At 36.1% G+C, this 15,195-nt stretch overlaps 1 protein-coding gene across 1 annotated transcript in view; it reads right to left on the minus strand.

Annotated features, from left to right (window-relative positions):
* The window catches only part of Xpr1 (xenotropic and polytropic retrovirus receptor 1), a 124,878-nt gene that overhangs the window by 52,827 nt on the left and 56,856 nt on the right, over positions 1 to 15,195 (minus strand). The window contains exon 3 of the mRNA XM_013015710.1: positions 14,947 to 15,048. Coding sequence (XP_012871164.1) covers positions 14,947 to 15,048 — 102 coding nt within the window. The remainder of the gene's footprint in view (positions 1 to 14,946; positions 15,049 to 15,195) is intronic.

A 15,195-nucleotide genomic window follows, 5' to 3' on the forward strand; every position in this document is an offset into this window, starting at 1 on the left:
ATTGGAAGGTGAGATATCTACTTGGCCATTGGGGTATCCTCATACCATAGTTCCAAAAGGCAAAGCAGCTTATTGGTTAAAGTGACTGATTCTTTTCAAAAGCAAAAGTACTTTGCTGAATCACAATAGGAACAGGAATATTATGCCTGGAAACTAGGGAATCAGACTTTTACTTGATATTACTGAGCAATTTTTACAATATTTTTACACAGGATTTTAGTGTATTAAAGTGAAAGGTTGTTAGGATTTCTTTGCAGTCTTCTACACTGCAAGAAACAGAACACATTTCTTCAAACTCATATTGAAATTGATGTGATTTTATATAAATTCTTAGAGTCCTTTTGATACAAGTTATAAACTGTCTTATTATCCATATTATTAAAACAACACTGAAATTTCTGGTTCTTTCTTGGATCATGACACATTTTAGTTTTAGCATTTTTTTCTTTCACACAAGTCTTTATGTCCTAACCACTAGGTAACCATCTGAAAAGTATTAATAATAATTTAACAATATTATTATATATAACCAACACAGATATATATATAAAATGAAAAACTAAATTGATTCAAAGTCAACTATGTTACTATGCTAATTAAAAAGCCAAAATAGCATATCTGAGTGATCAAGTTTTATAATGTTAAGGAACAATATATAAGTTTACTTAGGTTCATTTCCATAGTCAGTACTATCAAAACATATGCTTTTCTGATTACATGCATTTGAAAATGCAAGAAGTCCAAGAAATGGATACAAATGCCTCTTCATCTGGCAAGTTCCTTTACTCATTTTGAAAGCTAACCTTAAATACTGATTTCTATATAAAGCCTTTCTTACCTAACAACTCTCTTGGCACAATTTGAAGTTTCCTCCTGAGAGTTTTCCTGGAGCAATCTACATACATGCATATGACACTAATTTCTCTTTTACATGTTTCCTTCATTAAATAGCTGTGAGCTTTCTAAAGGTAATACTTTTGTAATCCTTATCTGTGCTTTTGTAATGAAATTTTAATACCTTTTTGAGGTATAACTTATATACCATAGAATTCAACTACTGTTGAATTCCAATTTAATGATTAATAATTTAATGAATTTAATGATTATTGGTCCATCTATAGGGTTGTATAATTCATCACCACAATCCAACTATGCAACATTTTCATCACTGCATATACTTCCATCATGGCAAATGGCTGTCAGTCTTCACCTCTATTTCCAATCTTGAGCAACTACAGATCTACCTGTTGTCTCTACAGATTTGTATTTTGTGGATATTTCATATAAAGGAACCATGTAATATGTAATGTTTTGTGTCTGATTCCTTTATTTAGCATGATTTTGAGGTTCATTCATTTTGTAGCAGATTTTTCCAACAGTATCTCACTGTGTGGATATACAGCACATTTGTTTAAATATTCATCAGCTGGTGGGTATTTATATTGTTTTTTAGCTTCTTCTTTTTTTGTCTGTCCTGGAGCTTGAACTTGAGCCTAGGCTCTGTTTCTGAGCTTCTTTTGCTCAAGGCTAGTGCTCTACCACTTGAGAGTGGTTTACTGGAGATAAAGAATCTCATGGAGTTTCCTGACCTGACTGGCTTTGAACTACAATCTTTAGCACAGCCTCCACAGTAGCTAGGATTACAAGACTGAGTCACCAGCTCTTGGCTTCTTCAAGCTTCTTTTAAAACTACACAAATAATGCTGCTATTAACATTCTAGTCCAAATTGTTGTGGGGGCTATCATCACTTTTGTATCAGAGCTGGCATATAAAGATGGTCCTTGACTTACACGAACTTGCACACATGTTGACTTTTGATTATGAGAGAGTGATATACATGCATTAGAAACTGAAATTTCAATCTTACCTCACACTAATAGTATGTGCTCTATACCTTCTTGCAATAATAGGCAGCAGCAGCCACAGCTCCCAATCAACCACACAAACAACAAAAGTTATTTAACATGTTTCACTATAAAAATAGGTTTTGTGTTATAAAGTAATTTGGACCAACCTAAATGTAATATAATGTCCTTAGCACATTTAAGGCAGGCAAGGCTAAGTATGGGATTGGTGGTGGGTTAGGTGTATTAAATGCAATTTAAACTCTTAGGCTATTTTCAACTTAAAGTACACTTATTAAAAGTACCCATTTTTCAGTTGAGAAGTATCTGTAGTAGGTTTAATCTGTACTTGTTGAATAAAAGAACAAATAGGGAAAAATGCATAGTAATTCACAAAAACAAGAGAAATAAAAATTTACACTTATTTTGTTCCTTTCTTTAAACTAATGATTCTTTTCTTCAAGGCCTAACTATCTACAGTAGCATATGAGAATCCTTGAATAGAAATAAGGGATCAAATCACATAAACATGTGATTTGAAAAAGTCACATTCAACATTATTAGTTAAGGTAAAAGCTTTTTAAAATAGTTTTAAAAGGGATGACAAACATTACTTTGGACCAGGTGTCCAACTCTATTTGGCAATGAGAATGCTTTTCCATATCCAGATTAAAAACTGGGCATCAGTGGCTCACGCCTGTAATCTTAGCTACACAGGAGGCTGAGATCTAAGGATCACAGTTTAAAGCTAGCCCAGGCAGAAAAGTCCAACAGACTCTTCCCTCCAATTAACCACAAAAAACCAGAAGTGGAGCTGTGGCTCAAGTGGTTGAGCACTAGCCATGAGCAGAAGAGCTCAGGGACAGTGCTTAAGCCTGAGTTCAAGTCCCAATATTGGCACCAAAAAGAAAAAAAAAGTACTTTGATCTATGAATGCAAATCTGTAAATAAACTTAAAAAAATAAAAACAGGAGTGGGATTACTCGATCATAGGGTAGTTCTATGTGTATTCTTTTGAGGAAATTCCATACTGCTTTCCAGAGTGATTAAACCATTTCACATTCCCACCAACAGTACAGTAGTGTTCCTTTTTGACCACATCCCCCACCAGCATGTACTATTGTTTATTTTCTTGATAAGGGCCATTCTAACTGGGGTGAGGTAGAATCTCGGTGTGGCTTTGATTTGCATTTCTTTTATGGCCAGAGATGCTGAACATTTACTTCATGGATCTACTGGCTATTTTTATTTCCTCTTCAGAGAAGTCTCTTTTTAATTCTTTAGCCCACTTCTTCATTGGGCAATTATTTCTTAAGCTACCAGCAAAACTATGTTCACTGCAGCATTATTTACCATGGCTAAGATACAAAACCAATTCAGATGCTCCTCAGTAGATGAATGGATCAAGAAAATGTGTTCTATCTATCTATCTATCTATCTATCTATCTATCTATCTATCTATCTATCTATCTACAATGGAATTCTATGCTTCCATCAGAAAGAATGACATGGCCTCATTTGTAAGGAAATGGAAAGACTTGGACAAAGTCATATTAAGTGAAGTAAGCCAGATACAAAGAAACATAGGCTCCATGATTTCCCTCATTTGTAAATAATTAGTATATGTCTAGATCTAGCAGAGGACCACAATAGCTCAGTAACTATGTGCATGTGACCATATAAAATGATACTAACAGAAACAAACTCCAAGGTATGGAAACAAGAGGGTTTTTGTTGTTGTTTTTAATGTACTGCATGAAGTTATTTCTTTTTTCTTTCATTTTTTTCTTCCCTTTAGTTTATTCCCTGATGTAATTGTTTTTTTTTTAATTTTTGATACCCTGTGTCTTGTATATGCATTTATTTGAATTAGGGAAAGGAAGGGGAACAATAAAATGGTGAGACAAAGACAAAGGGGAAACACCTATGCAACAGCGATACTCACAAGATATGCTGGAAATGAACTGTACAATTTGGGAGGAAGACTGAGGAGGAGGGGGAGTCTGAGGGGGAGGGAAAGTGGGAGAAAAATGAGGGAGAGGGTAATAAGTTCAACAAGAAATGTACTTATTACCTTACTTATGTAACTATAACCCCTCTGTATATCACCTTGACAATAAAATTAAACTAAAAAAATTCTAATAACCACTCAGGAGATTTCAAAGCACTTATGTGTCCCTCAAAGACCTAAAATGAGAATTAGCAAAACATCCCTAGTGGCTTGTGCCTGTAATATAGCTACTGGGGAGGTTGAGAACAGGAGGACCATTGACCCATACTCTTCTCAAATTGTAACTGGGTTTAGTGATGCATACCTATCATTCTAAGCTACACAGGAGGCTGAGATCTACAGAACAGCCTGGGCAGAAAAGTCTGTGAGACTCCATCTCCCAAATAAGGGAATCTGGATTCAGTGATATATGTCTGTAATTCCAGAAAGTCAGAAAGCCTACAATAGGCAGGGAGATATTCAGGCTCAGCCAGAAGGGGAGCTATCCTAGAAAACCAGTGAAAAACAGGGCTGGAGGTGTAGCTCAGCAGTTATCACATCAGTCTAGTGAGCATAGGCCTGAATTCAAAACTCCATTACTGCCAAAAAAAAAAAAAGAGGAAAAAAAACAAGATCTTTTTCTCCTACCAAGTTTATCTATTTTTACAAGAATAAGACTATTGTATTGTTATACAATTGAAGAAATTTTCTTTCCTGGTCCTGGGGCTTGAATGCTGGGCTCAGGTGCTGTCCCTGAGCTTTTGTGTTCAAGGCTAGAGCCACAGCTCCACTTCTAGTTTTTTGGTAGTTAATTGGAGATAAGAGTCTCATGGATTTTCCTGCCCAAGCTGGCTTCAAACAGGGATCCTCAGAGCTTAGCTTTCTTGAGTAGCTAGGATTACAGGCATGAGCCACCAGCACCTGGCATGGAAGAAAAATTTTTTTAAAGTAAGTTATAATCTCAGACCATTTTTATTGTTTGCATTTTATTGAGATATTATTATCCTCTATCCTCTTGATTCAATTTATGGACCTAACACAGTGTTAATTCAAATATAAAGTAAGCATGTAAGAAAGTTGGCCCATCATAGATGAGTCAAGATGGTTAATTTTGTTATATTATATGCAACTGAAATATTACGTCACCTGGAATTTTTACCAGCTGAAATTGTATACCTCAAAGACCTAAGAGAACATGTTAGGTCATGTATTAGTAATTTTTCTACCCCCAAAGACTCTTTTTGCCTTTCCAAAATTTAAACAGAATTTATAATTCCAGTTGAAGGCACTTCTTTATTGGCATATATTTATTATAAAAAGTAATAGCTCTTAGTATGACATTTTCATATACAAATATAACATATTTTGATCATATTCACTCTTTCTATAACCACTTGTATCCTTTCTCCCCCTTATCCTCTTTCATACACTAACAGATCCCTTTGTAATTTCTTACCTTTTCATTCCTCCCAAAATACTACATGAGATAAAAACATGTGATACTTGTAAGTCCAGCTTAGTTCACTTAACAAGATAATTCTCCAGTTCTATCCATATTCCAGAAAATGACATAAATGTGATTCTTATGTTTGAACAATACTCCATTGTTTATGTATGTGTATGCCTGTGTGTGGTATGCATATGTGTGTACATATATCTACCTATATCTGTATCTATATTTCTCATTTTCTTTATCTATTCATTGTCCAATAAGCATATAGGCTGATTAGCTACTTAGCTATTGTGAACAGAGCTGCAATAAAATAGATAACTCTACTGTATACTGAAGTATATTCTTTTAGATATACGTCCAGAAATGATACAGCAGGATCCTACCTATTTATTAATTTTCATTATGGCTGGCTGATTTCTTCTTCAGTGTGAACACATTAATGACATACAGTAAAGTTACTTGTTTGTATGTTGACTTTGTACCCTGCTACTTAACTGAAAGTGTTTAACAGATTTACTAGTCTTCAGGTGGTCATGAGTCTTTTAAGTATAACATCTACAAAAAGGTATTTCCCTTACTTAAGGCTCTTGCTAGGATTTCAAGAACTATACTGAAAACTAGTACAGAAAGTAGACACCTTTCTATTTTCCTATTTTCAAAATGCATTTATTTATTTACTTATTTATTTATTTATTTAGTTAGTTAGTGGATGCTGGGGCTTGAACTGAGGGCCTAGGTGCTGTCCCTGAGCTCTTTTGCTCAAGGTTAGTGTTCTACCACTTTGAGCCACAATCCCACTTCCATTTTCTGGTGGTCAATTGGAGATAAGAATCTCATAAAAATAAGATAAGCATAAGTTTTTATTATGTTGATACAGGTTCTTATATCCCTAGATTCTCCATGTCTTTTATTATGAAGAAATATTGAATTTTATCATAGGCTTGCTTGTATCTTCTGTATGTACATACTAGTATCAAGGCTTGAACTCAGGGCCTAGAGCTCCTGCTCAGTTTTTTCCACTCCAGCTGGTATTCTACCCCTTCAGCCATGCCTCCAGCCCTATTCTGCATCTACTGACATGATGTAAATTTTGCTCTTGATTCTATTTATTAGGTACACGACATTTACTGATTTTTGTTTAAGTATCCTTGCACTGATGGAATGAAATTAATCATACTCTATACTCTTTGTAATATGATAGTAAATTTGGTCTGCAAATACTTTGAGAATTTCTGTATCTATGTTCATCAAGGAAATTAGGACTAGCCTTTCTAAAACTCTCTTCTCTCATGGTCTCCAATTTCGAAAGACTTTTACCTATAAAGATAAATACACGCCCATTTATTAATAAATTAAAACACCCAATAAAAAATAAAAAATAGCTGCTGCCAGTGGTTCATGCCTTTATTCCTAGCTACTCATGAGGCCAAGATTGGGAAGATCACTGTTTGAGGCTTGCCCAAAAGTCTGTGAGACAACATCTCCAAAATAACCAGCAAAAATCAGAATAGAGGTGTGGTTCTAATGATAAGAGCACCAGCCAAGCAAACAAGTTGAGGAATAGAATTCAAATCCCAGAACTGCCTAGAAATAAGTAAGAATAAGCTAACTTACACAGGTTCCCAAAAACTGAACAATATGACTACTCTTAAGTGATCATTATGGAAATCAGTATGTTGGGTCCTCAAAAAACAAGTAAAACTACCATAGGATTGTGTTGTACCACTCCTGAGCATATATCCAAATGAATGAACATTGGCATACAATTGAGATAACTGCATACTTATGTTTACTGCAGCACTATTCTTAATAGCCAAGTAACAGAATCAGCCTAAGTGCCCAGTAGCTGAGAAATGGAGAAAGAAAATGTAACACACACACACACACACACACACACACACACACACACACACACACACACACACACACGAGCGCGCATGCACGCACACACTCACACATACACAGCTTATTATTAACCATGAAAAAAAATGAAATCATGTCCTCTGTAATAGACAGAACTGGAGATTGTAATGGTAAGCAAAATAAGTAGACTCAGAAAAGCAAATATTTCAAGTTTTCCCTCATATGAGGAAATCTAGACCTAATCTTAGCTACTCAGTAGCCTGAGAACTGAAAATCAGGGTTTAAAGCCAGTCCAGGCAGCCAAATCTAAGACTTATCTACAACTAGGAAGCGATGTAGCTCAAATAATAGAGTGCTAGCCATATACAAAAAAAGACAAACAAGAGTACAAGGCCTGATGTTCAAGTGCAGTAATCAACTCCCTGTCAAATGACACAAATGTGAAAGGGGTACACTTTGGAAGGAGGAACCAATTAGAAGGAAAAAAGCGAAGGCAAAGGGTGAGGCAGAGGTCAATATGATCCAAATACTTCATAAGCATGCATAAAACAGCATAATGAAATTAAAATTTTAAGAGCAAAAAAAGAGAAGAAAAGGGGAAGGGGTGCTGCTGGCCTCTGTGGCTCACACCTGTAATCCTAGCTACTCAGGAGGCTGAGATCTGAGGATCGCAGCTCAAAGCCAGCCTGGGCAGGAAACTCCGTGAGACTCTTATCTCCAATAAATGACTCAGAAAACCAGAAGTGGCACTGTGGCTCAACTTGCAGAGCGCTTGCCTTGAGCTGAAGAGCTGAGAGACAGCACCCAGGCCCAGACAAAAAAAAAAACAAAAAAAAAAACAAAAAAAAAAGTGGGAGGAAGTGGTGAAAAAAAGGTAAAAAGGGGAGAATATGATCAAAGTACACTGTATGAGTGCATGGAGATTGATTTGTTGAATGGGAAACTCCTTTCTACAACTATTTAAAGATAATAAAAATAGAATCCTAAGATGGCGGTGAATCAATGTGCTTTGTTTTTCACCTAAATAGAAGACCTAGGAAGGTTAAACAGTAAAATATTCAAAAAGCAAAGAACAAAAACAAAAAAATTCAAAAAATTTTAAGATTCAAAGTAATTAGCTGATAACAGAACTATCACTTAATTCTGTTTTTTTTTAAAGTATATTTAGAAACAAATGTAACAGTTGACAATGAACCAATGAACTATATAACCTGTTGTGTAGAGGGGACAGGAAGGAAAAACTGGGACAAAAAGAGGGAAGAGTTAATAATTTTTTTAAAAAAGAAATATACTCATTACCTGACATATGTAACTATAACCTCTCTGTATATCACCTTTATAAAACTGATAAAAGAAAACAGACCCAATAAAGAATATATTATGGGGGGCATTTAAGGTTTTACTCAATAATATATGTCACTTTCCTCTGTACAACTACATAAAATAATTTAAAAAATAAAGAACATGTTACTTTAAAACAGACCATTTTTAGCTAACTTGTAATATATAAATAGATGGAGGCAGGTTAGTAAGCCTAACTTATCTGTATATGTTAGCTAGCATAAGATGTTAGTAATCTCAGCACTCAAGAGGCCTCAAGCAGAAGGATTCGTGGTTCAATGTCAGTCTTGGCTACAGAACTACAATCTCTTTTTTAAAAGCTTGTCTCTATTGTGTATGAATTTTCATCTAGCCTCCTACGGAGAACTCTAGTCTTTCAGACAACCTGCTAAATAAGGAGATAAATGATACTATTTAGAGCCAAGTGCCAAATTCTGTTTCTGCCAATTCTATCTTCATATTACCTATCTCTTCCTGACCTGGCAAAAAAAAGTCAGTCTGCAGACTATCAGGTTATACGTACTCTTATGGTCCTGCCAATATACACAGGGAAATTATTAAACCACAGTATCCAAATTTTTAATAACATCTAGACTAAAATTATTTTTGAGACATGACCTAGCGCATCATTTTTCAACCTGAGTGTTGTAACCCAATATAGGCTGGATGGATCATGACCAACATGTTAAAGATCAAACACAAATAGAAAAGTATGAACACTAGAAAACATTACAAATAGGATAATATTGTCTCATGAAAAAAACTGTTTGAACACATGTGTATTCACATACATGCATACAAACATACATAAACTATGAACATCTGTATATGCAGGCACCTGTTCATAATGTAGATATATTTATTTTATTTTTAAGTAGTTGTACAAAGCAGCTGTCACTCAATAAAGGAGTTTATGAATACAATGCATCTGATCAATGTCACCACTTTCATTATTTTCTCCCATCCCTCCCAATGCCTCTCCTTCTCTCAATTTTCTTAATTTTGTAGGATATGCCTTGAATTTTATGACTACATTCTCTCCCTACTTGCTCTCTTCATTAATTCATTCCCCTCCCCTTGGCCTTAACCCTTCTTTCGAATACCTGTTTCCTGCTGTTTATTTTGTTGGACTGTGAGTTATACTTTCTAAGGAATTATAGCATTTGAGTTCTCCCTTGGATCTACCATATTTTGGTTAATATGTTTATGTATATCTGAATATAACCCCAAAGTGCTTATTTATATATTTAGATTGATATAGTTATACATTTAGAAATTAATTCTAGGTTCCACATGTGTTATATATCCTTTGTCAAACTAGGCCTGGCCAACTTGACTTAACATGATTTTTCCAGGTTCTTTCATTTCTTTGCAAATGATGCAATATTCTTTCTAATGCATGAGTAAAATCCCATTGTGTATATACCACATTTTCTTGATCTAGTCATCTGTTAAGGAACATGTGGGCTCCTTCCATACCTTGGCTATGGTGAATAGTGATGCAATGAGCACGATTGTATAGGCAGCCTTACTGTATCTTAGGTAAATGACTAAGAGTGTAACTGGTGGATCATAAGCTAGTTCTGTGTTTAGTGTTTTTGAGAAAGTTCCATACTGCTTTCCAAAGTAGTTGAACAAGTTTACATCATTTCTTATGATAACTCAAAATACAAAAATGACCTATTGCCAAAAATAGGTATTTATTTTTGTTTGTGAGTCAAGAACCATTATCTGTTCTGTAAAATAAATTATCCATTTAGAATTGGGATCAGAGATTCTTCCAAAAAACATCACAGTTAAAGAAAAGGCCAATAAACTTGATCTTGTATATTTTTCATTTTCAACCTTTGATCATATCTAATACTCTTTTCTTAACTTAGGTTCTTTCTAATGTAAAAACCTTCCTCTTGGGCTGGGAAGGTGGCTCAGTGGTAGAGTGCTTGCCTCGCATGCATGCATGAGGCTGTAGGTTTAATTCCTCAGCACCATATAATAAACAGAAAAGGCCGGAAGTGGCGCTGTGGCTCCAGTGGTCGGGCACTAGCCTTGAGATGAAGAGCTGAGGGACAGTGCTCATGCCCAGAGTTCAGCCCCCACGACTGACAAAAACAAAACAAAAAACCCTTCATCTTTCAACTTCTTTTTTTCCCCCTCTCCTCTTCTTTTTTTTTTTTTTTTTTGTACCATGGTTTCAACTCAGGGCCTTACATTCTCTGGGCTTGTTTGCTTGGCTTGGCTGGCTCTCTACCTCTAGAGCTACACCACTAGCCTGGCTTTTTGGTTACTTTTGTTGGAGATAGAATCTCTTGGCCTTTTGTTGTTGTTGTTAGAGATGAAATCTCTGAAGAAATCTCTTTTCTGCCATGACTTGCTTCCAATTGTGATCTTCCAGACCTCAGCTTCCTAATATTACAAGCATGAAGTATTTGAAGCATGAGCCACTGGCTCCTCCTGGCAGTTTTGTATGTGTGTATGTGTGTGTGTCTATATTGCTATATCCTATTTATCCTTCTACCTTCTAGTTGTAGAAGGTATCTTTGTCCTTAGAACACTGTCATTTCTCTTGCATGTTTTTCCCTTGAAGAAGATATATTCATTGGTATGCTTTCAAATCATACTTTTATTTTGTCTCTGTATTTTAGGTACCTGTAATCTAGTGAAAAGGGCATGAATATGCACCATGACTTTTCATGGTCCTGTATTTGTATAAACTATTCTCTGTGCCTAGCAAGGAAGCCCAGATAAAATGAGGAGAAGAAGCTGAGTGCCAGTGGCTCACACCTGTAATCCTAGCTACTCAGGAGGCTGAGATCTGAGGCTCTCGGTTCAAAGCCAGCAGGGCAGGAAACTCCATGAGACTCTTATCTCCAATAAACCACCAGAAAACCAGAAGTGGCGCTGTGGCTAAAGCGGTAAGGCATTTGCATTGAGCTGAAGAGCTAAAGGACAACATCCAGGCCCAGAATTCAAGCCCCACGACCGATTAAAAAAAGAGAGAGAGAGAGAGAACAAAATTTAAAAGTTTGCTTATTTACTTTTTGTTTGAAAGGATGGCTTACCCAAAGACTGAACAAATTAAAAAAAAAAAAAAGGTGTGTTGGGGGGGAGATAAGAACATCTATTCATTAATGGAGCAAAGCCTCAAAGAATTGAATCTGGTCAGAATGAAGAAGGATATCTATTCTACAAAAATTGAAGAAAACTAAGTAAGAGTGAGAGGGGTGGAAGGGGTGGCATATATACGCATGGTATTATATGTAAACAAGAGTTGGTTATTTTTATTTTAAAACAAGGGGTATGATGAGCATATTGGGAAAAATCATGGGCTTAAAGAATTTTGAAGAAGGGTTAGAGAATGTAGCTCAGTGGAAAAGCACTTGCCTAGAATGCTTAGGGTCTTGGATATGATCCCGAGCACTGCAAAGAGAAAACAGAAGAGGAGGAGGGGAAAGAATTCAAGCAAGGTGCTCGTAGCTCATGCCTGTAATCTTAGCTACTCAGAAGGTTGGCATATGAGGATCACAGTTCAAAGCCAGCCTAGGCAGGAAAGTCCATAGGACTCTTATCTTCAATTAACTACTAGAAAACTGGTAGTAGAGCTGTGGCTCAAAGTGGCAGAGCACTAGCCTTGAGCACAAAAAATTAGGGACAGACCCCAGGCACTGAGTTCAAGCCCCATGACCACCACCAGCAAGTGCAAAAACAAAAATTAATTCAGAAGAAGGCACTTTGAAGAATAAGGAGGAAAAAAACCAATGAGGACCCATAGGCAGTTTTAAGCAATGAATTTATAAAAGTTCCAATTTGCCCTGCTGTTATCTAAGCAGTCAATGGGGGTAAATAATGGAATGGAGGTAAAGGGACTGAAAACATAGGAGATAAAATGGGTAAATGAGGAAAAGTAATTGTTTATGGAACAGGCATTAGTGACTGAAAATGAAGGAGTTAAGGAGCATGAACTACGTGAGATGAAAAAACAGATGTCAAAGGAGTAGAGGAACAAAAATGAAAAGATGGGATAGAGGCTGGCTATGGTTGTACACATCTCCAATCTCAATTATTCCAGAGGCAGAGATAGGGAAGACAGAGTCTGGGGCTAGCCCCAGGAAAAAATGCACTGTACCCTATTTGAAAAACATATGAAGCCAAAAATGGCTGGGGCATAGCTTAAGTGGTAGAATACTTGCCTAGCATGAGCTATCCCTGAATTCAACCCCCAGTACTAAAAACAACAACAAAAAATACTGGGAGACATGGCTTAGAGACTATTTTAAAGAAGAGCAATCTTAGGCAATGAGTATGGTCATCAGAACATTAGACTAAAACAAGGGCAACTAAGTCATCCAAGGTAAAACAAAACATTGATAGAGTAAGTTCAGATTGGGAGTCAGGAGTCTAAATTTTCAATCAACAGCCAAGAGATCAGTTAATACAAATAGGTATTAAAGTAGAATGCATTATTTTATACTAGATCTTAGAAGAAGATTCATTTTGCAAAAATAGTGACTCAGATGAACAATGCTATCACTGGGCTTTAGCCTCTTGCCTTTGTTTGTTTTGTGCCAGTATGGGGCTTAAAATCATGGCTAAAGCACTGTTCTTTAGCTTTTATGCTCAAGACTGGCACTCTACCAATTTAGCCACAGCTCTACTTCCAGCTATAATTGGAGATAAAGAATCTCACAGACTACCCTATCTGGGCTGGCTTTGAAGCACAATCATCAGATCTCAGCCTCCTAAGTAGCCAGGATTACAAACCCAAACCAATAGCACTCTGCTGAGCCTCTTGCTTTTTTTTTTTTTTGAGGGGGAGGTAGGGGGTGGGTAGTAGGTCATGGGGCTTGAACCAGATCTGGGCCTGAGCGCTATCTCTGAGTTCTTCAGTTCAAGGCTAGCACTCTACCACTTGAGCTACAGTGCCACTTCTGGTTTTCTGGTAGTTAACTAGAGATAAGAGTCTCATGAACGTTCCTACCTGGGCTGGCTTTGAACCTTTACCCTCAGATCTCAGTCTCCTGAGTACCTAGGATTACAGGTGTGAGCCACTGGCACCCAGCTGCCTCTTGCTTTTTGAAAGCAACCTTTCATTGCTTTTTGCCTCTCTCCATCTCCCACTATAACATAAATTAGCCTTAGTAAGATGCTTCTGGTAGTTGTAAAAAACCTAGGAAAAAAATCATTCTCTGAAAAAGAAGCTAACAAAGCCATGAAACTATTCATGCTTAGACTAAAGCACATTAGAATATTTGGTTTATTATAATAAATATAAATATATATTATATATGCAATAATAGAAAACTAAAATCTCCTCTAATAACAGTATATTAGTAGTATGAATGTAATTTTCACACTAAACAAAGAAAGAAAAATCTAGAAAGTAATTTTAGGCCTAATTTGTTCATTCAGTGCTATGGTCTATCCACTCCAAAAGTCATGGTACAGATTAATCCCCATTGTTAGGTATGAAGTGGGAAGAGACTTTATCTAATTACAGTGTTAGAATCAGGGCCATTAGAAGGTGATTAGGATTAGTTTAAGATTCATCAGCATGGAGCCCCAGGACTAAATACTAAGGAGGAGAGAGACTAGAAGACATGTGGATGGCGCCTCACTTGCTTCAAAGTGATGTTTTGTATTGCCTCAAACCTCTACAAGCAAGAAGACCTTTAACACATATAGTTGTTTTACCTTGGACCTTCAGAAACGAGACAGTTTTCTTGAAAACCTACCTAGTATGTGGTATTATTGCATTATTAACAATGGGAAACAGATGAAGAAATCTATTACTATTCAAGGAATAGATCAATACATCTAAAAGGCATTCTAGTTATTAGGGATGGAAATTCAGCAGTGTGATACTCATTGTATGTAAGGTTTTTCCACAATCTGAATAAAATGTGCCTCTGAACCTAACTGGCTTTGCTTTGATTCTATTTTCATGAAACAGATTATCTGAGTATCAACTAGGTATCAAAGGAATGGTGATACTTAAAGGCAGTGTTCTAGAGCAGAGTTTTTGAGGTTATTTTTTCATTATAAAATTACTGCTTACTAATGTACATTTCAACACAGAAACAAAATAAACAGAAGTTCTAATATTTTTCTATCATACCATAGGGCATTTTGTAAGTGCCACTCTGGAATGTTCTAGGCAGGAGTGTTCTAGGCAGTGAATAAGCATAACATTAGCCTAAGTCAAAATCTGGAGCTGTGAAATTTGATTCTTATAAATGACAAAACCAGCATTCTTACTCTTGAGGTCCTACAAGAAAATCTGACAATATGAAGTTTAATAAGCACTGAGGTGCTAGGAGAATTCTTATTCCAGCTAAACAAAATATTCCTTTAGAACAGCAAGGAAAGCAAAGCCTCCACGTGAATAAGCTTAAACAACGACATTACAGAGTTCATTCTGTCCTAGCTCTAGACGCTGTCTCTTAATATGACTACTTACCTGAATAAAATGTGTTGATTTTGGCAAGTTCCTTTTCACAGGTTTGGAAAAATTTTTCTTCAAACTTGGCAAAATACCTCTTTACTGTGTCTTCATCTGTAACTGAAAAACAATGTTTAAATTAAATACAGAAGGCTAACTGGGATAACTTAGGGAAGTCAAGACTACTGTTAGTACCATCTTAGTAGTCAAGATGACAAAGGCATATATTTCTTTTTTTTCTTTGTCTTTCTAAAATTTTTATTGTTA

Source organism: Dipodomys ordii, unplaced genomic scaffold (assembly GCF_000151885.1).
Source record: "Dipodomys ordii isolate 6190 unplaced genomic scaffold, Dord_2.0 Scaffold27, whole genome shotgun sequence".
Taxonomy (NCBI): Eukaryota; Metazoa; Chordata; class Mammalia; order Rodentia; family Heteromyidae; genus Dipodomys; species Dipodomys ordii.